The sequence below is a fragment of the Salmo trutta genome, chromosome 7, assembly GCF_901001165.1.
Source record: "Salmo trutta chromosome 7, fSalTru1.1, whole genome shotgun sequence".
NCBI lineage: Eukaryota > Metazoa > Chordata > Actinopteri > Salmoniformes > Salmonidae > Salmo > Salmo trutta.
Window position 1 is genome coordinate 9,516,736 of NC_042963.1, and position 25,672 is coordinate 9,542,407.

Consider the following 25,672-nt stretch of genomic DNA (forward strand, 5'->3'; position numbering starts at 1 on the left):
ATTCCTCTGTGACTTCAGCCCTGGTTCTTGTGGTTTAAATGAAGTAGCATTCAGGGTGTTGGAATTTTGTTTTTATGTTTCAGAGGATTCAGGAGAAACTGAAGAGGTATTCCTCCAAAAAATCCATTTATATTTGGGTTATTGTTTGTTTTAATATCTCGGAAACAGTTTTACCAAGAGAATCCTTTACAGATTCAGTGACACTGTTGACTTGTAACTGTGTGTGTCTTAGATGAGGGGCAAGCATCGGATTAACACAACAGGTTTACTGAAGATAATCAGGATGGAGTTAACCAAGCTGCTCTCATGACTTTCTCAATTTAACTATAGTCTTGTGACTCAACACCGAGTGGCTAATGTTAAACTGAACCCTGAGAACCTATACTGCTTCTGCTGCAGTTTGGACGCACAGGATTTAGGCTGGGATTCAGCTGGGAGCACTGCCCACTGAACTGCCATTGGAAAAGACTTGTGGCATGTGAAGGGAAGCCTGTCAGAAAGCCACCAGCACTCTACACTGCATTGACAAAACCTGTTTGAGATTTACATTGAGCATAATATTTATGTTTATAATGCAGATTGTAAAGTAATTCAATCCACAGAAAAGAAGAAACCTCATCTGTTATTCCCTAAGGTGTTGAGCTTGTTTGTAGGCCCTCGTTGTTGCATTTCAGTGTGGTGGATCATTTTAAAAGACACTACATATGGGGTTAAAGTTACTCCTATCTGACATTTCAGAACTGCATCATGACAGTCACTGTTTTTCTTTCACTTTCAGCTTTACTTAACATTCAGGCATGAGTGGCTGAGGCACATCTGCAATGTCGTGGTCAAGTTGAGTAATGGGAGTGGTTGGAATGGAAAAATCTTTCTGAGAAATGTGTTCAGCTCCCAGCTGGAGCATCAAACTCAGTGGTCAGACGATCTTAAAGAGCTTGTTGTTGACAGTGTGACCCATGAGATGAGTAGTGCCCAAGATACAGTACGTCTCAAGCTCTCTGTCTACTGAGTCCCCACAAACAGAACATGGTTTGAAAATGTTGTAGAAAGACTGACTTTTAATGAAGAGAACAGGCACAATTGGTCATGACAGTAGTGTATGGTTACTCTCTCTGCAATACTTATTCTACTCAATATGCGCTTCAGCATGCCCCTAGTCTTGTCAACATACTGTCATATTCAGTGGGTTTGTAACAACTGTTTCTTAGATGAAATCTGGACACATGGATACTGTCACTGTGGGCCAAGTATGTGACTGGTAGTCTCTGACCCACTGCTGAAACAGTTTTAATGGGAGACTATACTATACTTCTCGTTCATGTGACTCCCCAACCAGACAATGCAGAAATTATTGATAAGCATCCACAAAGTACCAACCTTGAAGTCACAGTTAAAGGGAAACTGTTTGTGATTCATGCTCATTGTAGCCTAGTGTGCATCAAAATGGAAAATAAGCCTTTTTCTGTTTGCAATTGAAACTGTACCGACAATTAATTAAATAGGTCGACTTCCTCACATTAAATATTCGCATATGTTGCCCTTAGTATCATATCAGGTATTCTCATGATTCATAAGGCCCATGATCCCAGCAACATTTATTGAATAGACTGATAGATTTGAGTCAAACGCGGTCTTTAACAAAAATGGAGACCGCACTGCTAGACGAGAGAAAATTAACATTTGTCGTACGTCCTCCATTTTTGTATTGAGGAAACTGCCCTCCTATCGCACAGACAGCAGACAGTGGAGCTAAAAGACTTACAGCGCATCCGCTTGCCTCCCCATTGACGTCACTTTGGTATCACATGAACGAGAAAGGACCAATCCAAGTGGCTCTATCGAAGTGCTTTTGCGAAGATAGAGGAAGACAGAAAAAGGAACCTTGCCAATGAACATTTAAAGACAAAAAAAACGTCGCCTTTGGGTCTTTTGTATCAGAGCTACGTGATTAGTATGAGTTAAATATGTGGATTATGTTAGCTGAACTGGAGCTGGCAATGGCCCAAACATATTGAATAGATCGTTGGGGGAGCGAAACGCGGACAGGCTAGACGTTGTTGTGGTCATTGTACGGATAAAGGATTATTTGCCTACCCAATAACTGCTCCGTCGTGAAATACCCCCACCAAAGATTCTTTCATGGCTTTTCTGTCGGTGTCTCCGCCGTGTCTGTTTTCCGCCCGCAACACTATTTTAACAATTGAGGTCGCATCGCTTTAGCTTTGCTCCCAAGCCTTACAATCTACACACCGCCGGCTTTCCTTTATTTATTTATATATCTACATTTTTTTTTTAACTACTAAAAGTAATACATTGTTACCTCTAAGAATTTTTGCGATCTAATAAATATGGATTTTAACAGCAGCGGTGGGGGAAACGAGCTACATAATAACCAATTCTATCAATCTGAGGAGAGCAAGCCTTTGCTTGGAGAGATGTCTGCGCCGTTGGAGGGGAATAATAATAAGTTATGCGCCGGGCCGTGCAAGAGAACCCTACAACATTGCAGCAGCGGGATGCGATATAAACTACTACAGGAGGGTGATATCCAGGTGTGTGTGGTCAAACACCCTCGGACCTTCCTCAGCAAAATTCTAACCTCAAAATTCTTACGGAGATGGGAACCGCACCACCTCACCTTGACAGACAGCAGCCTGGCGTCTGCGACGGTGAGTTGCTACTGTAGTTAACTGTTTCCAAAGGCCCTAATGTATTTTTTTAAGGGGGTGGGTGACATTGTTGTTTTCACTTGGGATCATCGATTAAGCACGACGACTGACTTGTTTGGCATTAACAGCAGAACATGTAACCCATATTTGTTGAACATGTAGCGTTTCCTTTGTTACCTTCCATGTTCCATTTGCTCAGCTGATAATGTGATCACAACACTGTTGCTTTATTTCCCTCCTCCTTGACGGTTTAGTCGCTACACCTACACACATCCTCTGACGACTCCTATGTGCTGTGCTTTTATTCTAGCTGGCTACGTTTTTCACGTACAATTTGATAATCTCTAGGACTATTTGTTTAATCAAACATGGCTGTCCTACTGTTGTGCTACATAGGCAAGCACTGGCGTGTCATTTCATAAGAGGGCAAGTTGTGTGATCGTGTGTATAATAAACATTGTTTTGTGAGCAGCGAGATGGCTGGCACGCTCGCAAGTTTATTTGAGAACGTTTTCTATAGGCTATGGAAGCTGTTATTGATCTCCCAACAGCTGCCGCCTATGGATTTGTCACCTAGAATAGTGTAGCACGTCAGGGGTCAATTTAGTAAATTCAAAAAGTTAATTGAAATCCAATGAATGTATAAAATACTCAAACAATAGGCACTTATCAATTAAGGCATTACATTTCAATGCACTTCCTGAATTGACACCAACTGTGATTTAGGGGGTGTAGGCCTGGCTCTCAAACTCTAGATGGCATTCTGCCTTCACCCTACAGGTCTCTGCCATTGGCTTCTCCCACGACTGCCTCGTGAACTACAACCCTGACGCTGTTTTAACGTTTAGAAACCTCCATAATCATTGCTTGCGATAAGGCTTTTGAAGGATATGGCCCTTATCTTTCATAAGTGAGAAGGAATCCTTAAAATAAAAAAAGATGCTAACTGTAGCAGTTTTGCACAGATCCATACAGTTAGGTTATGGGTGTCTCCATCCGATGAAACTACATTTCCGCTACACTTCCCGAGTATGCTGACACACCAGTATTCGGAGTGTGCTAGATAGCTAATTAGCACAGGTGGTCGCCTCATTTTCCGTCAACAAGTGTAGCTCATAGATTTAAAGTTATATCCAACAGGAAGGCCATAAGAATATGGGTTTTAAATATACACTGAACAAAAACATTAACATTAAGTGTTGATTAGAGGTCGACTGATTAATTGGCTTGGCTGCTTACCGATTGTTATAACTTGACAATCAGCCATTTTGGACTCCGATTATGGCCGATTACATTGCAATCCACGAGTAGACTGCGTGTCAGGCAGACCTGTAACGCGACTGCAGCATCAAAAGGACCTTGTGGCTGCAAGGAGCCAAGGTAAGTTGCTAGCTAGCATTAAACTTATCTTATATAAAAAAAAAACTTCACTAGTTAACTACACATGGTTGATATTACTGGGTTAACTAGCTTGTTCTGCGTTGCATATAATCAATGTGGTGCCTGTTAATTCATCACAGAATCACAGCCTACTTCAACTTCGCCAAACGGGTGATGATTTAACAAAAGTGCATTTGCGAAAAAAGCACAATCATTGAAATAATGTACCTAACCATGAACATCAATGCCTTAATTAAAACCACTACACAAGTATATATTTTTTTAAACCTGCATATGATGTTAAAGATTCATGTTAGCAGGCAATATTGACTAGGGAAATTGTCACTTCTCTTGCGTTCAGTGCAAGCAGAGTCAGGGTATATGCAGCAGTTTGGGCCGCCTGGCTTGTTGCAAACCGTTGAAAGGCCATTTATTCCTAACAAAGACTAATTAATTTGCCAGAATTTTACATAATTATGACATAACATTTTAGGTTGTTCAATGTAACAGTAATATTTAGACTTAGGGTTGACACCCGTGCGATAATACGGAACGGTTCCATAACGTTTGTTTTCGAAATTATATTTTCCAGATTTGACCATATAAACGACCAAAGGCTCATATTTATTATAATTAAGTCTATGATTGAGCGGTGGTAGGCAGCAGCAGGCTCGTAAGCGTTCATTCAAACAGCAGCTCTTAGCAATGCTTGATGCACAGAGCTGTTTATGACTTCAAGCCTATCAACTCCCGAGATTAGGCTGGCAATACTAAAGTGCCTATAAGAACTAGAGGTCGACCGATTAATTGGAATGGCCGATTTTAATTAGGGCCGATTTCACGTTTTCATAACAATCGGAAATCGGTATTTTTGGACGCCAATTTTTTTATTTTTTTTGTATTATTATTTTTTAAGACCTTTATTTAACTAGGCAAGTCAGTTAAGAACACACTCATTTTCAATGACGGCCTAGGAACGGTGGGTTAACTGCCTTGTTCAGGGGCAAAACGACAGATTTTTACCTTGTCAGCTCAGGGATTCATTCTTGCAACCTTACGGTTAACTAGTCCAACGCTCTAAATACCTGCTTTATATTGCACTCCATGAGGTTACGCGAATGCATAAGAAGCCAAGGTAAGTTGCTAGCTAGCATTAAACTTATCTTATAAAAAAACAATCAATCAATCATAATCAATCGCTAACTACACATTATATTACTAGTTTATCTAGCCTGTCCTGCGTTGCATATAATCGCTTAGGTACACGTTGCTCCAACCATAAACATCAATGTTTTTCTTAAAATCAATACACAAGTATATATTTTTAAACCTGCATATTTAGTTAATATTGCCTGCTAACATTTTTTAACTAGGGAAAATGTGTCACTTCTCTTGCAAACAGAGTCAGGGTATATGCAGCAGTTTGGGCCGCCTGGCTCGTTGCGAACTGTGAAGACTATTTCTTCCTAACAAAGACAGCCGACTTTGCCAAACGGGGATGATTTAACAAAAGCGCATTTGCGAAAAAAGCACAATCGTTGCACGACTGTACCTAACCATAAACATCAATGCCTTTCTTAAAATCAATACACAGAAGTAGATATTTTTAAACCTGCATATTTAGCTAAATGAAATCCAGGTTAGCAGGCAATATTAACCAGGTGAAATTGTCATTTTGCGTTCATTGCACGCAGTCAGGGTATATTCAACACTTTGGGTAATTTGTCAGAATTTTACGTAATTATGACATAACACTGAAGGTTGTGCAATGTAACAGGAATAACGTTTTGTTTTCGAGATGATAGTTTCCGGATTCGACCATATTAATGACCTAAGGCTCGTGTTTCTGTGTGTTATGTTATAATTAAGTCTATGATTTGATAGAGCAGTCTGACTGAGCGGTGGTAGGCTCGTAAGCATTCATTCAAAATAGCACTTTAGTGCGTTTTGCCAGCAGCCCTTCGCAATGCATTGCTCTGTTTATGACTTCAAGCCTATCAACCCCCAAGATTAGGTTGGTGTAACCCATGTGAAATGGCTAGCTAGTTAGCCAGGTGCACGCTAATAGCGTTTCAAACGTCACTCGCTCTGAGACTTGGAGTAGTTTTTTCCCTTCCTCTACATGGGTAACGCTGCTTCGAGGGTGGCTGTTGTCGATGTGTTCCTGGTTCGAGCCCAGGTAGGAGCGAGGAGAGGGACGGAAGCTGTACTGTTACACTGGCAATACTAAAGTGCCTATAAGAACATCCAATAGTCAAAGGTATATGAAATACAAATCGTATAGAGAGAAATAGTCCTATAATTCCTATAATAACTACAACCTAAAACATCTTACCTGGGAATATTGAAGACTCATGTTAAAAGGAACCACCAGCTTTCATATGTTCTCATGTTCTGAGCAAGGAACTTAATCGTTAGCTTTTTTACATGGCACATATTGCACTTTTACTTTCTTCTCCAACACTTTGTTCTTGCATTATTTAAATCAAATTGAACATGTTTCATTATTTATTTGAGGCTAAATTGATTTTATTGATGTATTATATTAAGTTAAAATAAGTGTTCATTCAGTATTGCTGTAATTGTCATTATTACAAATGAATAAAAAAAATCGGCAGATTTAATCGGGATCGGCTTTTTTGGCCCTCTAATAATCGGTATCGGCGTGGAAAAATCATAATCGGTCGACCTCTAATAAGAACATCCAATAGTCAAAGGTATATCAAATACAAATGGTGTATATAGAGAAAAAGTCCTATAATAACTACAACCTAAAACTTCTTAACTGGGAATATTGAAGACTCATGTTAAAAGGAACCACCAGCCTTTCATATGTTCTGAGCAAGGAACTTAATTAAATGTTAGCTTTTTTACATGGCACTTGCACTTTTACTTTCTTCTCCAACACTGTTTTTGCATTAGTTAAACCAAATTGAACATGTTTTATTTATTTGAGACTAAATAGATTTTATTTATTATATTAAGTAAAAATAAGTGGTCATTGTTCATTCAGTATTGTTGTAATTGTTATTTATTACATATATATATTAATCGGTATCGGCTTTTTTGGGCCCTCTAATAATCGGTATCTGTGTTGAAAAATCATAATCTGTCAACCTCTAGTGTTGGTCTCATGAGCTGAAATAAAAGATCCCAGAAATGTTCCGTACTCCCAAAAAACATTTCTCTAAAATGTTGTGCATAAACTTTCCTGTTTCCTAATTCCTGTTAGTGAGCATTTATCCTTTGCCAAGATAATCCATCCACCTGAAAGGTGTGGCATATTTTATTTTTAACCTTTATTTAACTAGGCAGGTCAGTTAAGAAATAATTCTTATTTACAATGACGGCCTACACCGGCCAAACCCAGACGGCGCTGGGCCAATTGTGCGCCGCCCTATGGGACTCCCGGTTGTGATACAGCCTGAATTTGAACCTCAAGCGCTAAGATGCAGTTCCTTAGACCACTGCGCCACTCGGGAGCCCTCTCAAGAAGCTGATTAAACAGCGTGATCATTTCACAGGTGCACCTTGTGCTGGGGACAATAAAATGCCTTTCTAAAATCAGCAGTTTTGTCACACAACACCATGACACAGATGTCTCAAGTTTTAAGGGAGTGCAATTGTGGCATTCTGACTGCAGAAATGTCCACCAGAGCTGTTGCCAGATAGTTAATGTTCTCTCATTTTAGAGAATTTGGCATTACGTCCAACCGGCCTCAGAACAGCAAACCACGTGTATGGCGTAATGTGGGCGAGCAATTTGCTGATGTCAACGTTGTGAACAGAGTGCCCCGTGGTGGTGGGGTTATGGTATGGGCATGCATAACCTACAGACAATGAACACAATACCATTTTATCGTTGGCAATTTGAATGCACAGAAATACCGTGATGAGATCCTGAAGCCCACTTCTTTTAAGGTATCTGTGACCAAAAGATGCATATGTATTCCCAGTCATGTGAAATCAATAGACCAATGACCAACCATGCTATTTTGTTTGTTTTTTTTCCGCATTTTTCGTAACATGTTTTGTGCAACACAGCATCCCTAACCTAGCCCACAATGTCTGCTGTGTGGATCGAGCAGTCAACAAGTCGAGCAGTCATTTCAAAGAGTAAGAACATTTCAGCGAGACGACTCAAAGGCGAAATCCATTAAAGCCAAGATAATAGAATTCATTGTCCTTGACAGTCAACCATTCTCTGTCGTGGGTGATGTTGGCTTTCGACCGACTGGTCAAGCACCGGTACAGACTACCAAGTGCGCTATTTTTCAGATGTTGCCCTACCGGAGTTGGACAATAAAAGCGTCACTATGCAACGCCGTTTGGGTCTCTGCATGTCAAAAAGATAAAGTAGCACTGTCAAAGCTGTACAAAAAAGTTTGCGAACACCGGCTACTAACGATGTGTTTACAATACCGCATTGGTAATAAAGCATCATTTGTTTGACCGCAACTTCTGGGGTAGCTAGCTTTAGCTAGCTAGCACCAATACAACCAGCCTGAAAACAACGACCTGTCAAAACGGCAGTCATTTTCATTATTCTTAGCAATGATTTAGGAATCCTTGAGAGTTCCCCATACTTTATTTATCTTGCTCCTTTGCACCCCAATATCTCTACTTGCACATATATTCTGCACATCTACATTCCAGTGTTTAATTGCTATATTGTAATTACTTCGCCACCATGGCCTATTTATTGCCTTACCTCCCTTATCTTACCTCATTTGCACACACTGTATATAGACTTTTTCTACTCTATTATTGACTGTATGTTTGTTTATTCCATGTGTAACTCTGTCGAACTGCTTTGCTTTATCTTGGCCAGGTCACAGTTGCAAATGAGAACTTGTTCTCAACTAGCCTACCTTGTTAAATAAAGGTGAAATAAAATTAAATAAAAAGTGTTAGCTAGGTTGCCACTTGTTGTTCACCTATTGAAATTGAACTTCAGTTCATGAAAATAAATAGCTAGCCAGCTACTTAACCCTGTTGCCCAAAGCTAACGTTATAAGCAGCCAGCTAGCTTCATCTCGCAAGTGACGCTCGACCGGACTGCGTTATGTGTTGTGAAGCTATCCACAATAATGATTAGGTATAATCGTGTAATTTGCAGGTTTGCCTTCAAAATAAGTGTTGTTGACAGTGATGCAAATGAATACAAATAGTAGAATTATGTCATACTTTTATTTTGAAGGCTAACTGCAAAGTCCACTATAGCTAGTCCTTTTTGTAGCTAGCTTATCATAGATGAGTCTGACCACCATTAATCAAATAAGAACTGTCTTATAAATTAGGGTTATTTTAGATGATGACACCTAGCTATATAGTCAGCTAGGAGACAGAACACGTCTCCTTCCTGAGAGGTATGACGTCTGCGTCGTCCCATGGTGTTTATACTTGTGTACTATTGTTTGTACAGATGAACGTGGTACCTTCAGGCATTTGGAAATTGCTCCCAAGGATGAGCCAGACTTGTGGAGGTCTACAATTATTTTTCTTTCTGAGTTCTTGGCTGATTTCTTTTGATTTTTCCCTTGATGTGAAGCAAAGAGGCACTGAGTTTGAAGGTAGGCCTTGAAATACATCCACAAGTACACCTCCAATTGACTCAAATGATGTCAATTAGCCTATCGGAAGCTTCTAAAGCCATGACATCCTTTTCTGGAGTTTTCCAAGCTGTTTAAAGGCACAGTCAACTTAGTGTATGTAAACTTCTGACCCACTGGAATTGTGATACAGTGAAATAATCTGTCTATAAACAATTGTTGGAAAATGACTTGTCATGCACAAAGTAGATGTCCTAACCGACTTGCCAAAACTATAGTTTGTTAACAAGAAATTTGTGGAGTGGTTGAAAAACAAGTTTTAATGACTCCAACATAAGTGTATGTAAACTTCCGACTTCAACTGTATGTATGTTATTAGAGCCTGGATTTGAACCAGGGACTATCACATCCGGCTGTGATTTGGAGTCCCATAGGGCAGCACCCAATTGGCCCAGCGTCATCCGGGGCAGGCCGTCATTGTAAAAAAGAATTTGTTCGCAAACATTTCTGAGAACCTTTTTTTGCTTTATCGTGTGTGTGTGTGGTGTGTGTGTGTGTGTGCGCTCACACGGTATACAAAACATTAAGAACACATGCTCTTTCCATGACAGACTGACCAGGTGAATCCAGGTGTAAGCTCTGATCACTTATTTATGTTACTTATTAAATCCACTTCAATCAGTTTAGATGAAGGAGAGGAGACATATTAAAGAAGGATTTTTAAACCTTGAAAATGAAGGGCTTGCAGTTGCGTCACAAGTCACCTAGCAACTACACCAAGCGCCATGTTGAAAGACCGAACTCGGTCTGTTTAGTCCTCCAATCGTCCACATGGCTGGCTGCGTTTTTCTACCACCGGAAACTTTAGGAAGATTGTCCATTATTCAGTTTTTCTAAGGACCCAGAAAATGGAGGCAGTGAGAACCTATTCAAGTAAGTAAATTATATTTTGAAAATGATGAAAAACCATGTATTAGCTAGCTTGCTACAGAAACTTAGTGTACAGGGGAACTCAAATGAGCTGGTAACGTAATCTTCGCTATCTTGATGTATTTATCGTTGTAACTCCAAATGCATTTGTAGCTAGCTAACAACCATGAGGGTGAAAGGATTAGCTAGCACTTCTAGCTGTCAGAGAAGGGAGAGTAGGCTACTCTGGATAGGGCAGGTACCTTTTGTGAGAGGACATTATGAAACTATTCTCTAGTTCCAGTCCCTAGCGAGGAACAACCTACGGACAGAGATATGCAGTGCATTCAAAGTATTCAGACCCCTTGACTTTTTCCACATTTTGTAATGTTACAGCCTTATTCTAAAATTGATTAAATTATTTTTTTCCCTAATCAATGTACACCCAATACCCCATAATGACAAAGCAAAAACAGGTGTTTAGAAATGTTTGCTAATTTATATAAAACAGATATCTTATTTACAAATTATTCAGATGCTTTGCGATGCCTCGAAATTAAACTTAGGTGCGTTCTGTTTCCATTGATCATCCTTGAGATGTTTCTACAACTTTATTGGAGTTCACCTGTGGTAAATTCAATTGATTGGACATGATTTGGAAAGGCACACACACCTGTCTATATAAAGGTTCCAAAGTTGACAGCGCGTGTTAGAGCAAAAACCAAGCCATGATGTTGAAGGAATTGTCCGTAGAGCTCGGAGACAGGATTGTGTTGAGGCACAGGTCTGGGGAAGGGTACCAAAACATTTCTGCAGCATTCAAGGTCCTCAAGGACACAGTGACCTCCATCATTCTTAAATGGAAGAAGTCTGGAACCACCAAGACTCTTCCTAGAGCTGACCACCCGGTCAAACTGCGCAATCGGGGGAGAAGGGCCTTGGTCAAGGAGGTGACCAAGAACCTGATGGTCAGTCTGACAAAGCTCCAGAGTTCCTCTGCGGAGATGGGAGAACCTTCCAGAAGAACAACCATCTCTCCAGAACTCCACCAATCAGGCCTTTATGGTAGTGGTCAGACGGAAGCCACTCCTCAGTAAAAGGCACATGACAGCCCGCTTGGAGTTTGCCAAAAGGACTCTCAGACCATGAGAAACAAGATTCTTTGGTATGATGAAATCACGATGAAGCTCTTTGGCCTGAATGCCAAGTGGCACGTCTGGAGGAAACCTGGCACCATCCCTACGGGGAAGCATGGTGGTTGCAGCAACATCCTGTGGGAATGTTTTTCAGCGGCAGGGACTGGGAGACTAGTCAGGATCGAGGGGAAAGATGAACAAAGTAAAGTACAGCGAGATCCTTGATGAATACCTGCTCCAGAGCGCTTAGGACCTCGGACTGGGGCGAAGGTTCACCTTCCAACAGGACAACGACCCTAAGCACACAGCCAAGACAACGCAGGAGTGGCTTCGGGACAAGTCTCAATGTCCTTGAGTGGCCCAGCCAAAGCCCGGACTTGAATCCGATCAAACATCTCTGGAGAGACCTGAAAATAGCTGTGCAGCGACACTCCCCATCCAATCTGATAGAGTTTAAGAGGATCTGCAGGGAAGAATGAAAGAAACTCACGAAATACAGGTGTGCCAAGCTTGGAGCATCATACCAAAGAACTCAAAGCTCTAATCGCTGCCAAAAGTGCTTAAACAAAGTTCTGCGTAAAGGGTCTGAATACTTATGTAACTGATAATTCAGTGTCTTTAAAAAATACATTAAAAACATTTTTTTTTGCTTTATGCGGCATTGTGTGTAAATTAGAGTTTTGGGATTTTATTTTTTTTAAACCCATTTTAGAATAAGGCTGTAACATAACATTTGGAAAAAGGAAAGGGGTCTGAATACTTTCCGAATGCACCGAAGCAGCATATTCAGGGCTGTCTAACTTAAGTGTAAGGCAGCCTGTTTTTGTTTTTTTGTGATATTTTCTGTCCTCAGTTATAGATAGGATTTGACAGCTGTCTGCAGATGAAAAGGTCCCAATGAATGTCCAGAGAGGGGTACATCCTTGCATGCCGGGGATTATGTACCTATGTTAGAACATTTTGTAAACAAAAATGCAGTTTAAAAGTCACAATTTATAAACCTGTTACAACTGGAGCAGGCCGACCCTGTTTTAGTAAGAATAGCCTGCTTGTTACTAAAATGTCTAACCTTTACATATGAGTTAGCTTACTTGTACACTTTGAAGTTATGAAAGTGATTCTTAGAAGTTAACAATTAAAACAAGTTTAAACACTTAACTATTATTCAAGATTAACTGATGTTGATTAATCACAGATCCCAATCCTGCAATAGAGGGGATGGGAATCTGATTTGACTATTCTCAAATGGACAACCTTTTTTTCAGTCATAAAACTAATTGGAGAGCTTATTTGTCTACAATCAAACTGTATTGTTGCTACTCGAGGACCAGAGTTGGGAACTACTGGCCTACAGTATGATGGCATTAGCCTTATAGGCATTTACAATGCACCCCTTGATTTTGGGCATCTGAAGCAGAGAATAGCTTAACTGTAAACATTGTTTTGATACTGTTGACTAGGGCTGGGCGATATATCGATATAAAAAATATATCGATATATTTTAAATGTGATATGAAATTAGACCATTTCGCATATATAGATATAGTTCAAATTTGCGCTTTGATCCTTGCTCCAAGCAAGCTGCAGACCCGGAGCACTCTGCGCTGCTCCCCGCGCCTCCTCTTTCATGCACAGAGGGCGGAGGGGCAGGAACAGACACTTCAACAAACATGGAGGAAGCAACAGCGTCTGCGGAGCGTTTTGAGGTGGAATTGGTTAGTAAAAGAAAAAGCATTGGCTCAGTAATTTGGAGATGGTTCGGATTCAAAGTATCAGATGAGCAACAAAATCACGTTATATGTAGGCAGTGCCATAAAGTTACAGCCAGGGGTGGAAGCACTACAAAAACTTATTTAAGATATATATATATATATATATGACTTTTGGTCCATATCGCCCAGCCCTACTGTTGACCTATATGTTCTCAATTTAAATCCGATACCACTAGACGATGTATATGAGGCTAATCATTATACTTTTGTACATGTCTTGTGCTGACGTGAAATGTCAAAGCAGGAGATGGGATCCTTAGCTTAAAACACAATGCCAAACCCTTTTTTCCAAGAAGGTCTGAATGGTACTTGGAGGTGCCATTGTGATAATGAAGATTGTTTGCATAAGACTACCACAAAAATTACATTGTTTATGCTAAATGTGTTTAAAGTGTATCGAAAGAAAATAGTTGGGCTATAAGAAATACTTTTTATTCAATGGGGCTAGGCAAAGCATAGATTAAATACTTTTCATTTCACCAATACTACAATATAGCCTTTTTTAAAGTACAGTGTTTACAATATCATAAACAATAGTCTGTTGCGCGTTCCAAATTAATATTTTATATATTCATACGGTTTAAAGGGGCACATTTTTCATGACAACAAGGTGAAGGATCTCCCCTCGAATGGCGCAACGGAATCATTCAAATTGACCAAAGCACGGCATAAAACAACCATCTCATATAATTGAGAGATGTCTCCTTTCATATTTGGAAAAGGACAAAGTAGTAGAAAATGATGCTGCTGAAGCGTTGCTCATCTTCACAATGGGAATCCAGTCGACATGGGCGTCTTGATAGGTCAGCTGGGGAACCTACAGTACATTAACAAATGAAACGTACACCTGATGTTAGAATATCACTACTTCAAGTCACCTATACCATCAGGGCTCTTAATTGTTTGGTTAATTCATTCAGGTGTTTGTCAAATTAAGATTAAATCTATTGTTGGGCTGGAACAACCAACAGTCAACACAGAAGGTTGTCCTATCCCATTGAGGCCTTTTTCCTATGCTGTAATGCAGTGGTTCCATACTTATAGTCCCGTACCCCTTCAAACTTTCAACCTCCAGCTGCGTACACCCTCTAGCACCAGGGTCAGCACACTCTCAAATGTTGTTTGGCTCGTGGGAAGTGACAGAGCTCTTATAGGACCAGGGTACAAATAATCTATTTTGCTCATTATTTAACCATCTTACATAAACCTTATTTGTTCATCAAAAATTGTGAATATCTCACCACAGGTTAATGAGAAGGGTGCACTTGAAAGGATGCACATAGTTGTTTGCAAAAGTATTCATCCCCTTGGCATTTTTCCTATTTTGTTTCCTTACAACCTGGAATTAAAATAGTTTTTTTGGGGGGGGTTGTATCATTTGATTTACACAACATGCCTACCACTTTGAAGATCAATATATTTTTATTGTGAAACAAACAAGAAGACAAAAAAACTGAACATTTGAGCGTGCATAACTATTCACCCTCTCAACGTCAATACTTTGTAGAGACACCTTTTGCTGCAATTACAGCTGCAAGTCTCTTGGGATATGTCTCTCTAGGCTTGGCACATCTAGCCACTGGGATTTTTGCCCATTCTTCATGGCAAAACTGCTCCAGGTCCTTCAAGTTGGATGGGTTCCGCTGGTGTACAGCAATCTTTAAGTCGTACCACAGATTCTCAATTGGATTGATGCCTTGGTTTTGACTATGCCATTCCATGACATTTAACTTCTCTAGGGTAGGGGGCAGTGTTTTGACATCCGGATGAAAGGCGTGCCCAAATTAAACTGCCTGCTACTCAGGCCCAGAAGCTAGGATATGCATATTATTAGTAGATTTGGATAGAAAACACTCTGAAGGTTCTAGAACTGTTTGAATGATGTCTGTGAGTATAACAGAACTCATATGGCAGGCAAAAACCTGAGAAAAATCCAATCAGGAAGTGTGGAAATCTGAGGCTTGTAGTTTAAGTAATTCCCTGTCCAGCACACAGTGACTTAGGGTTCATTTTGCACTTCCTAAGGCTTCCACTAGATGTCAACAGTCTTTAGAACGTTGTTTCATGCTTCTACTGTGAATATGGAGCGAACAAGAGGGCCTGGAGTCAGATGAGTGAGGAAATGACATGAGCTCAGAGGCTCATGTGAGTGTGAGCTGTGTTCCTTTTCTTTTCTGAAGACATTGGAATTGTCCGGTTTGAATATTACTGAAGATTTATGTTAACATCCTAAAGATTGATGCTATACATAGTTTGACATATTTCTACGAACGTAAATATAACTTTTTTTTACTTTTCGTCGTGACATTTTCGTGCGCTTCCTGCATTTGGAGGTATTTTGACATAAATTATGTACTTTATCGAACAAAACAAACATTTATTGTGGACCTGGGATACCTGGGAGTGCATTCTGATGAAGATCATCAAAGGTAAGTGAATATTTATAATATTATTTCTGAGTTTTATTGACAACACAAAATGGCGGGTTTGGTTTCGTGTCTGAACGCTGTACTCAGATTATTGCAAAGTGTGCTTTTGCTGTAAAGTTTTTTTTTAAATCTGACACAGCGGTTGCATTAAGGAGAAGTGTATCTAGAATTCTTTGAATTACAGTTTAATATTTTATCAACCTTTTATGATGAGTATTTCTGTAAATTGATGTGCTCATTCACCGGAAGTTTTGGGAGGCAAAACATTTCTGTACATTACACGCCAATGTAAAATGTTTTTTTTATATAAATATGAACTTTATCGAGCAAAACATGCATGTATTGTGTAACATGAAGTCCTATGAGTGCCATCTGATTTTCTTGTTTAGGTGCTGTCCTAACATAATCTAATGCTATGCTTTTGCCGTAAAGCCTTTTTGAAATCGGACAATGTGGTTGGATTAAGGAGAAGTGTATCTTTAAAATGGGATATAATAGTTGTATGTTTGAGAAATTTGAATTATGAGATTTTTGTTGTTTTGAATTTGGCGCCCTGCTATTTCACTGGCTGTTGAATAGTGTGTCCCGCAGGTGGGACGGTCACGTCCCACATACCCCAGAGAGGTTAAATGTTTCCCCATAAACCACTCGAGTGTTTCTTTAGCAGTAGGCTTAGGGTCATTGTCCTGCTGGAAGGTGAACCTCCATCCCAGTCTCAAATCTCTGAAAGACGGAAACAGGTTTCCCTTAAGAATATCCCTGTATTTAGCGCCATCCATCATTCATTCAATTCTGACCAGTTTCCCAGTCCCTGCCGATTGGGGAAAAACATCCCCACAGCATGATGCTGCCACCACCATGCTTCACTGTGGGGATGGTGTTCTCGGGGTTATGAGAGGTGTAGTGTTTGCGCCAGACACAGCGTTTTCCTTGATGGCCAAAAAGCTCAATTTTAATCTCACCTGACCAGAGTAACTTCTTCCATATTTTTGGGGAGTCTCCCACATGCTTTTTGGTGAACACAAAGTGTTTTGCTTATTTTTTTCTTTAAGTGATGCCATTTTTCTGGCCACTCTTCTGTAAAGCCCAGCTCTGTGGAGTATATGGCTTAAAGTGGTCCTATGGACAGATACTCCAATCTCCGCTGTGGAGCTTTGCAGCTCCTTCAGGGTTATCTTTGGTCTCTTTGTTGCTTCTCTGATTAATGCCCTCCTTGCCTGGTCTGTGAGTTTTGGTGGGCGGCCCTCTCTTGGCAGGTTTGTCATGGTGCCATATTCTTTCAATTTTTTAATAATGGATTTAATGGTGCTCCGTGGAATGTTCAGAGTTTAAGATATTTTTTTATAACCCAACCGTGATCTGTACTTCTGCACAACTTTGTCCCTGACCTGTTTGGAGAGCTCCTTGGTCTTCATGGTGCCTTCATGGTGCCCCTTGCTTAGTGGTGTTGCAGACTCTGGGGCCTTTCGGAATAGGTGTGTGTATATTTATATACTGAGATCATGTGGCACTTAGATTGCACACAGGTGGACTTTATTTAACTAATTATGTCACTTCTGAAGGTAATTGGTTGCACCATGTCTTATTTAGGTGCTTCATAGCAAAGGGGTGAGTACATATGCACGCACCACTTTAAAGATTTTGAATTCTTTAGACATTTTCGAAACAAGTCATTTTTTTTATTTCACTTCACCAATTTGGACTATTTTGTATGTCCATTACATGAAATCCCCCCCTAAAGTCTCTTTTAACTTCTCTGGTGTATGTGGGACGCTAGACAACAGCCAGCGAAATTGCAGGGCGCCAAATTCAAAACAACAGAAATTTCATAATTAAAATTCCTCAAACATACAAGTATTATACACAATTTTAAAGATAAACTAATTGTTAATCCAGCCACAGTGTCTGATTTCAAAAAGGCTTTACGGGGAAAGCATACCATATGATTATCTTAGGTCAGCGCCTAATCACAAAAAAAACATACAGCCATTTTCCAGCCAAAGAGAAGAGGCACAAAAAGCAGAAATAGAGAGGAAAATGAATCACTAACCTTTGATCTTCATCAGATGGCACTCATAGGACTTCATGTTACACAATACATGTATGTTTTGTTCGATAAAGTTCATATTTATATCCAAACATCTGTTTTACATTGGCGCGTTATGTTCAGTAATGTTTTGCCTCTAAAAAAACATCCAGTGACTTTGCAGAGAGCCACATCAATTTACAGAAATACTCATCATAAACTTTGAAAGATACAAGTTTTATGCATAGGATTATAGATACAATTCTCCTTAATGCAACCGCTGTGTCAGATTTTAAAAAAGATTTACGGTGAAAGCACACAATGCGATAATCTGAGTACAGCACTCAGCCACCAAAACAAGCCATACAGATACCCGCCATGTTGTGGAGTCAACAAAAGTCAGAAATAGCGTTATAAATATTCACTTACCTTTTATTAATGATCTTCATCGGAATGCACTCCCAGGCATCCCAGTTCCACAATAAATGTTTGTTTTGTTCGATAAAGTTGATCTTTATGTCCAAATACCTCCATTTTGTTCACGCGTTATGCTCACTATTCCAAATGCACAAGACAAAGTCAAAAAAGTTATATTACAGTTTGTAGAAACATGTCAAACGATGTATAGAATCAATCTTTAGGATGTTTTTATCATAAATCTTCAATAATATTCCAACCGGACAATTCCTCGGCCGTGCGCGATAAACAACTCATTGCTTTCAGCTGGTCCACTTACTCTAGGTGGTCTTATTCTCTCCCCTTTTACAATAGAAGCCTGATACAACGGTCTAAAGACTGTTGACATCTAGTGGAAGCCTTAGGAAGTGCAGTATGACCCCACAGACACTGTATATTGGATAGGCAATCACTTGAAAAACTACAAACCTCATGATTTCCCACTTCCTGGTTGGATTTTTCTCAGGTTTTTGCCTGCCATATGAGTTCTGTTATACTCACAGACATCATTCAAACAGTTTTAGAAACTTCAGTGTTTTCTATCCAAATCTACTAACAATATGCATATTCTAGCTTCTGGGCCTGAGTAGCAGGCAGTTTACTCTGAGCACGCTTTTCTTCTCTCCTAAAATAAGGGGTTGAATACTTAACTTTTTGAAAATGAAAAGTTGAATACTCAACTTTTCATTTTTAATTAATTAGTAAACATTTCTAAAAACATAATTCCACTTTGACATTATGGGTTATTGTGTGTAGGCCAGTGAAAATCTCAATTTTAAATTCAGGCTGTAACACAACAAAATGTGGAAAAATGTAAGTGTCTGAATACTTTCTGAAGGCACTGTAATTTAAGCATGGATTGGTAACTTTTTTTCATAATTTGGCACACCGGAACTAGAGGCCATGAGTAACTTGTTTTAAAGGAATTGTGCCTATTGCTAATGACAGCACAAACTGTCTCACTTAAAACCTCATATCTGTTGCCCAGTTTGCTACAGACTTGGAACTTTTTATGTAGGCATCTTCCTTCATGCTGAACAAATTTCTCTCAAGAACCCGTAAGGTCCGTCACGATAGAACTTCCTCCATCTTAGACATTTTGAATCATAAGTCCAAATAACACCAAATTTGGTATGTAGGCCCATGTTACATCTCTTAACTTAACCAATTCCTTAGCTGCCTTAGCTAAGAAATGGCTGGGTTATTGATGCATCTGGAAAATATTTATTTTTTAAATCCTTAAAATTCTAGGGTCATCCAGATGAACCATGTTAAGTGTGACATTGATATCTTAAAAAATAAACTATTAATAATTCACATTTTTGACTGTCAGCGTACAGTGTATCTTTCCAAATATTGACACGTTCTATGTGTTTTAATCAAATCAACTATATTTACTGAGCTTTTCTGATGCTTTAAGCACACAGTTTGATTAAATAATTAAGACGCACAATTGACTAGAGTGAGTCCAACCATTTGATTGTGCCAGGCTCAGACTTGCTGTGTAGAAAATGTATTTAAAAAACAACAGCGAATGACTGTGACTAGCACCCGTTGTGTGTGTGTGTGTGTGTGTGTGTGTGTGTGTCTTCTCCCTGCTGCAGCGACCACCACAGAACATCGATCTTTGCCATCTTGTCACCGTAGGAGAAACAAAAAAATGTTGCCCCGCAAACTAGAATATTCCCAGTAAGCAAAATTATGTTGACAGTCCTCTAAAAGATGTATTTTCCTGAAATTTAAGTTGATATATTTAGGTTCTGAATGAAAGGTGAAAAGGTATTTTTCCCGATGTTTAAAATGTGTATTTTCTAGGATGCTTAAAAGGCATCTTTTCCGGACGTTGAAAAATACTAATTTTCCAGATGTTGAAATCCGGTTCATTTTCGATTCTGAAGGAAATTTGAAAATCAGTAATTTTATAGATGTCTGTTTGGACCAAAACAAGGCCGTTCCAGACCGGTCAAAATTGTAACCAAACATAAACATCTATGATTGGTCTGGACAGGACCAAAAACGAATGTCCGTGAATGTGGAAATCAAGGCCGGTCTGGAACTGCACCAAAAAAAGACGTCCAGAAGGCGTTGGCGTCGGTCCATGCTTACTGATGTTGCCTGAAATAGAATTTTATGAATGCCTTATCTATGCTGTAAGCCTACCATTTGTAAAAGACCAAAAAACTACTTACAGACAGGATGAAAAAAATACGTTGGCTCGTGTTTACTAGGGTGTAGCCTACCATGTCTGCCTGCAATGGAATTTTATGAATTCCCATTGATGTGGTTGGCCCACCATTTGTAAAACCAGCCATTGCATTGGATTTGTTAGTCCGGATTCCTGTGACAAATCAATTTCCCTATTAAAGCTCTGAATATCAGCTACCCAACTTTCAGGAGTTATCGCGAGCCTATTTGCAATGTGTTTACACAGCTGGAAATGCAGAATTATTTATGTTAGATACATTTTTTGACTGAACGTTGGTGGAACGCTGCAGAGATGCGTCTCTCCAACAGCACTCTGCAGAGGGGTGCTGGGAATGGACAAGCAAAATATTTTGCGCCTTTGACAAAGTGGGCACTGCTTGTCAAAGGGCGGCATCAGCGCTCACCTAAAAAGCCCATATGCCACTGGCTGATAAAACCTCATTTATGCACAAAAATAATTTCTATCTGTTGATGGAGGTGCGTCTTGGTCAGTTTAGCTCAGAAATGCCGCCCTCGTCAATCTGCCGCCTAATCCTGTCTAATGAGCGGGCAGGCCTTGCCTATAGCATATCATAATCACCTTAATAAATTGGTTATAACAAACTCTGAACACCGTAACACGTGACAGCAAAATATGATGCAGAGGATGTGACAAACTCGAAACGGGAATATTTATAGGTTGCTCAGGAGGTAAAGGGAAGGTCGGGTGTAGAATAAATGTGACTAATTGTGGAACAATGTAAACAACTCTAAAGTATAGGCATACCAGAGAGTATGTAACGTATTTTTGTTGTGCCTTTATTACAGCAAAGACTAAAAACAGGCGCATTCATTTATGAATGCTATTTCCAAAATGGAACGGTGTATTTGTTTGAGGTAATTATTCATGGCTCACTTTATTTTATTTTAAAAGTAAATTAATAACTTGAATGCTTTGATGACATGAAAGAATCAATGACTGATTGATACAGTAGCCTATAGCAGTATTGAAATATAGGTGATATTAAGACTAAACAGGATGTGCTCTAAGGTCTACAGCTTGATGGTGGTTATACAAGGCTGCTATACTAAGGTCTACAGCTTGATGGTGGCTATACAAGGCTGCTATACTAAGCCTACTAAGTGTAAAGCCTTTATTACAGCAAAACGAAGATTTAAAACAGCCAAATTTGTAAATTTGATTACTTGACATGTCGTTGCATGAGGCTTGGTGCTTACGGAGTCAGTAGGCTATTAAACACTCAAACAGGCAACAGAAGCAGGATCTGTCTTATTTCTGTACATATATTGATGATTTATAAAGCCAGGCACATTTAACAGTTAGGATATTTATTATAAACCTAATTATGTTTGGGTTTCATTTCTCCTCACTTTTCTTCGACAATAAGGCAAGGGCTGTTTTCTCATCTCATTCTGCTGCTGCCTCCGCCGTATTGTTCTCAACACCAATATGCTGGTTAACTTTGCTGTTATGCACATAGCAACATGGTCTAGGAAAAGACGCCTATTCAACAGCGCACTGATGTGTTTCAGAACCGTGGACAGTGACCACTATCCAAAGAGGGAGAGTGCATTTGTTATAAAATAATATTTTTATTGGTGTTGCACAATGGTTCTTATGTAATATAATCATATACAATTTCAGTAGCACGTCTTGGACTGTGCCACCCCCACAGCCTCCATAATGGATCAGTCCACTCAGACAGGAGCAATTCAGACAGGTGTCTTGTACACCATGATATTTATTTGTATTTTTTGGGCTACTGCTCGACTAAGGCTGTTGGACGACCAAGATTTCTTATCGACCAAACAATCGACCAGTCTACTAAATTGGGTCAGCCCTAATATAGAGTGTTCATAACAAGGTCACATACTGTTAATTAATTGCACATTGAAGCCCCCAAGGAAATAATTTCCCTCCATACCTTGTAATTCCACAGCTTGACTATATATCAGACGAGTCCGGTCAATCAAATCAAATATATTTATATTGCCCTTCTTACATCAGCTGATATCTGAAAGTGCTGTACAGAAACCCAGCCTAAAACCCCAAACAGCAAGCAATGACGGTGTAGAAGCACGGTGGCTAGGAAAAACTCCCTAGAAAGGCCAAAACCTAGGAAGAAACCTAGAGAGGAACCAGGCTATGAGGGGTGGCCAGTCCTCTTCTGGCTGTGCCGGGTGGAGATTATAACAGCACATGGCCAAGATGTTCAAATGTTCATAAATGACCAGCATGGTCAAATAATAATATTCATAGTAGTTGTCGAGGGTGCAACAAGTCAGCAACTCAAGAGTAAATGTCAGTTGGCTTTTTCATAGCCGATCTTTGAGAGTATCTCTACCGCTCCTGCTGTCTCTAGAGAGTTGAAAACAGCAGGTCTGGGAGAGGTAGCACGTCCGGTGAGCAGGTCAGGGTTCCAGCAGGTCTGGGACAGGCAGCACGTCCGGTGAACAGGTCAGGGTTCCATAGCCGCAGGCAGAACAGTTGAAACTGGAGCAGCAGCACGGCCAGGTGGACTGGGGACAGCAAGGAGTCATCATGCCAGGTAGTCCTGAGGCATGGTCCTAGGGCTCAGGTCCTCCGAGAGAAAGAAAGAGAGAATTAGAGACAGCATATTTAAATTCACACAGGACACCGGATAAGACAAGAGAAATACTCCAGATGTAACAGACTGACCCTAGCCCCCGACACACAAACTACTGCAGCATAAATACTGGAGGCTGAGACAGGAGGGGTCAGGAGACACTGTGGCCCCATCCGATGAAACCCCCGGACAGGGCCAAACAGGCAGGATATAACCCCACCCACTTTGCCAAAGCACAGCCCCCACACCACTGGAGGGATATCTCCAACCACCAACATACCATCCTGGGACAAAGCCGAGTATAGCCCACAAAGATCTCCACCACGGCACAACCCAAGGCGGGCGCCAACCCAGACAGGAAGACCACGTCAGTGACTCAACCCACTCAAGTGACGCACCCCTCCCAGGGACGGCATGGAAGAACACCAGTAAGCCAGTGACTCAGCCCCTGTAATAGGGTTAGAGGCAGAGAATCCCAGTGGAGAGAGAGGAACCGGCCAGGCAGAGACAGCAAGGGCGGTTCATTGCTCCAGCCTTTCCGTTCACCTTCACACCCCTGGGCCAGACTACACTTAATCATAGGACCTACTGAAGAGATAAGTCTTCAGTAAAGACTTAAAGGTTGAGACTGAGTCTGCGTCTCTCACATGGGTAGGCAGACCATTCCATAAAAATGGAGCTCTATAGGAGAAAGCCCTACCTCCAGCCGTTTGCTTAGAAATTCTAGGGACAATTAGGAGGCCCGTGTCTTGTGACCGTAGCGTACGTGTAGGTATGTACGGCAGATAGGTAGGAGCAAGCCCATATAATGCTTTGTAGGTTAGCAGTAAAACCTTGAAATCAGCCCTTGCCTTAACAGGAAGCCAGTGTAGGGAGGCTAGCACTGGACTAATATGATCACATTTTTTGGTTCTAGTCAGAATTCTAGCAGCCGTATTTAGCACTAACTGAAGTTTATTTAGTGCTTTATCCGGGTAGCCTGAAAGTAGAGCATTGCAGTAGTCCAACCTAGAAGTAACAAAAGCATGGATTAATTTTTCTGCATCATTTTTGGACAGAAGTTTTCTGATATTTGCAATGTTACGTAGATGGAAAAAAGCTGTCCTTGAAACAGTCTTGATATGTTCTTCAAAAGAGAGATCAGGGTCCAGAGTAACGCCAAGGTCCTTCAGTTTTATTTGAGACGACTGTACAACCATCCAGATTAATTGTCAGATTCAACAGAAGATCTCTTTGTTTCTTGGGACCTAGATCAAGCATCTCTGTTTTGTCCGAGTTTAAGAGTAGAAGGTTTGCAGCCATCCACTTCCTTTTGTCTGAAACACAGGCTTCTAGCGAGGGCAATTTTGGGGCTTCACCATGTTTCATTGAAATGTACAGCTGTGTGTCATCCGCATAGCAGTGAAATTTAACATTATGTTTTCGAATGACATCCCCAAGAGGTAAAATATATAGTGAAAACAATAGTGGTCCTAAAACGGAATCTTGAGGAACACCGAAATTGACACCATTCAGAGACAAACTGGTATCTTTCCGACAGATACGATCTAAACCAGGCCAGAACTTGTCCATGTAGACCAATTTGGGTTTCCAATATCTCCAAAAGAATGTGGTGATCGATGGTATCAAAAGCAGCACTAAGATCTAGGAGCACGAGGACAGATGCAGAGCCTCGGTCTGAAGTCATTAAAAGGTAATTTACCACCTTCACAAGTGCAGTCTCAGTGCTATGATGGGGTCTAAAACAAGACTGAAGCGTTTCGTATACATTGTTTGTCTTCAGGAAGGCAGTGAGTTGCTGCGCAACAGCTTTTTCAAATTTTTTTGAGAGGAATGGAAGATTCGATATAGGCCGATTTAGTTTTTTATAATTTCTGGGTCAAGATTTGGCTTTTTCAAGAGAGGCTTTATTACTGCCACTTTTAGTGAGTTTGGTACACATCCGGTGGATAGAGAGCCGTTTGTTATGTTCAACATAGGAGGGCCAAGCACAGGAAGCAGCTCTTTCAGTAGTTTAGTTGGGATTGGGTCCAGTATGCAGCTTGAAGGTTTAGAGGCCATGATTATTTTCATCGTTGTGTCGAGATATAGTACTAAAACACTTTAGTGTCTCCCTTGATCCTAGGTCCTGGCAGAGTTGTACAGACTCAGGACAACGGAGCTTTGGAGGAATACGCAGATTTAAAGAGGAGTCCGTAATTTGCTTTCTAATGATCATGATCTTTTCCTCAAAGAAGTTCATGAATTCATTACTGCTGACGTGAAAGCCACCCTCTCTTGGGGAATGCTGCTTTTTAGTTAGCTTTGCGACAGTATCAAAAAGAAATTACGGATTGTCCTCATTTTCCTCAATTAAGTTGGAAAAATAGGATGATCGAGCAGCAGTGAAGGCTCGTCGATACTGCACGGTACTGTCTTTCCAAGCTAGTCGGAAGACTTCCAGTTTGGTGTGGCGCCATTTCCGTTCCAATTTTCTGGAAGCTTGCTTCAGAGCTCGTGTATTTTCTGTATACCAGGGAGCTAGTTTCTTATGACAAATGTTTTTAGTGT

At 40.3% G+C, this 25,672-nt stretch overlaps 1 protein-coding gene across 1 annotated transcript in view; it reads left to right on the forward strand.

Annotated features, from left to right (window-relative positions):
* The first annotated feature begins 96 nt into the window (after positions 1 to 96).
* The window catches only part of LOC115196866 (C-Maf-inducing protein), a 61,789-nt gene continuing 36,213 nt past the window's right edge, over positions 97 to 25,672 (forward strand). Inside the window, exon 1 of the mRNA XM_029757834.1 lies at positions 97 to 2,669. Within this exon, the coding sequence (XP_029613694.1) occupies positions 2,349 to 2,669 (321 nt within the window). The 5' untranslated portion in view covers positions 97 to 2,348. The remainder of the gene's footprint in view (positions 2,670 to 25,672) is intronic.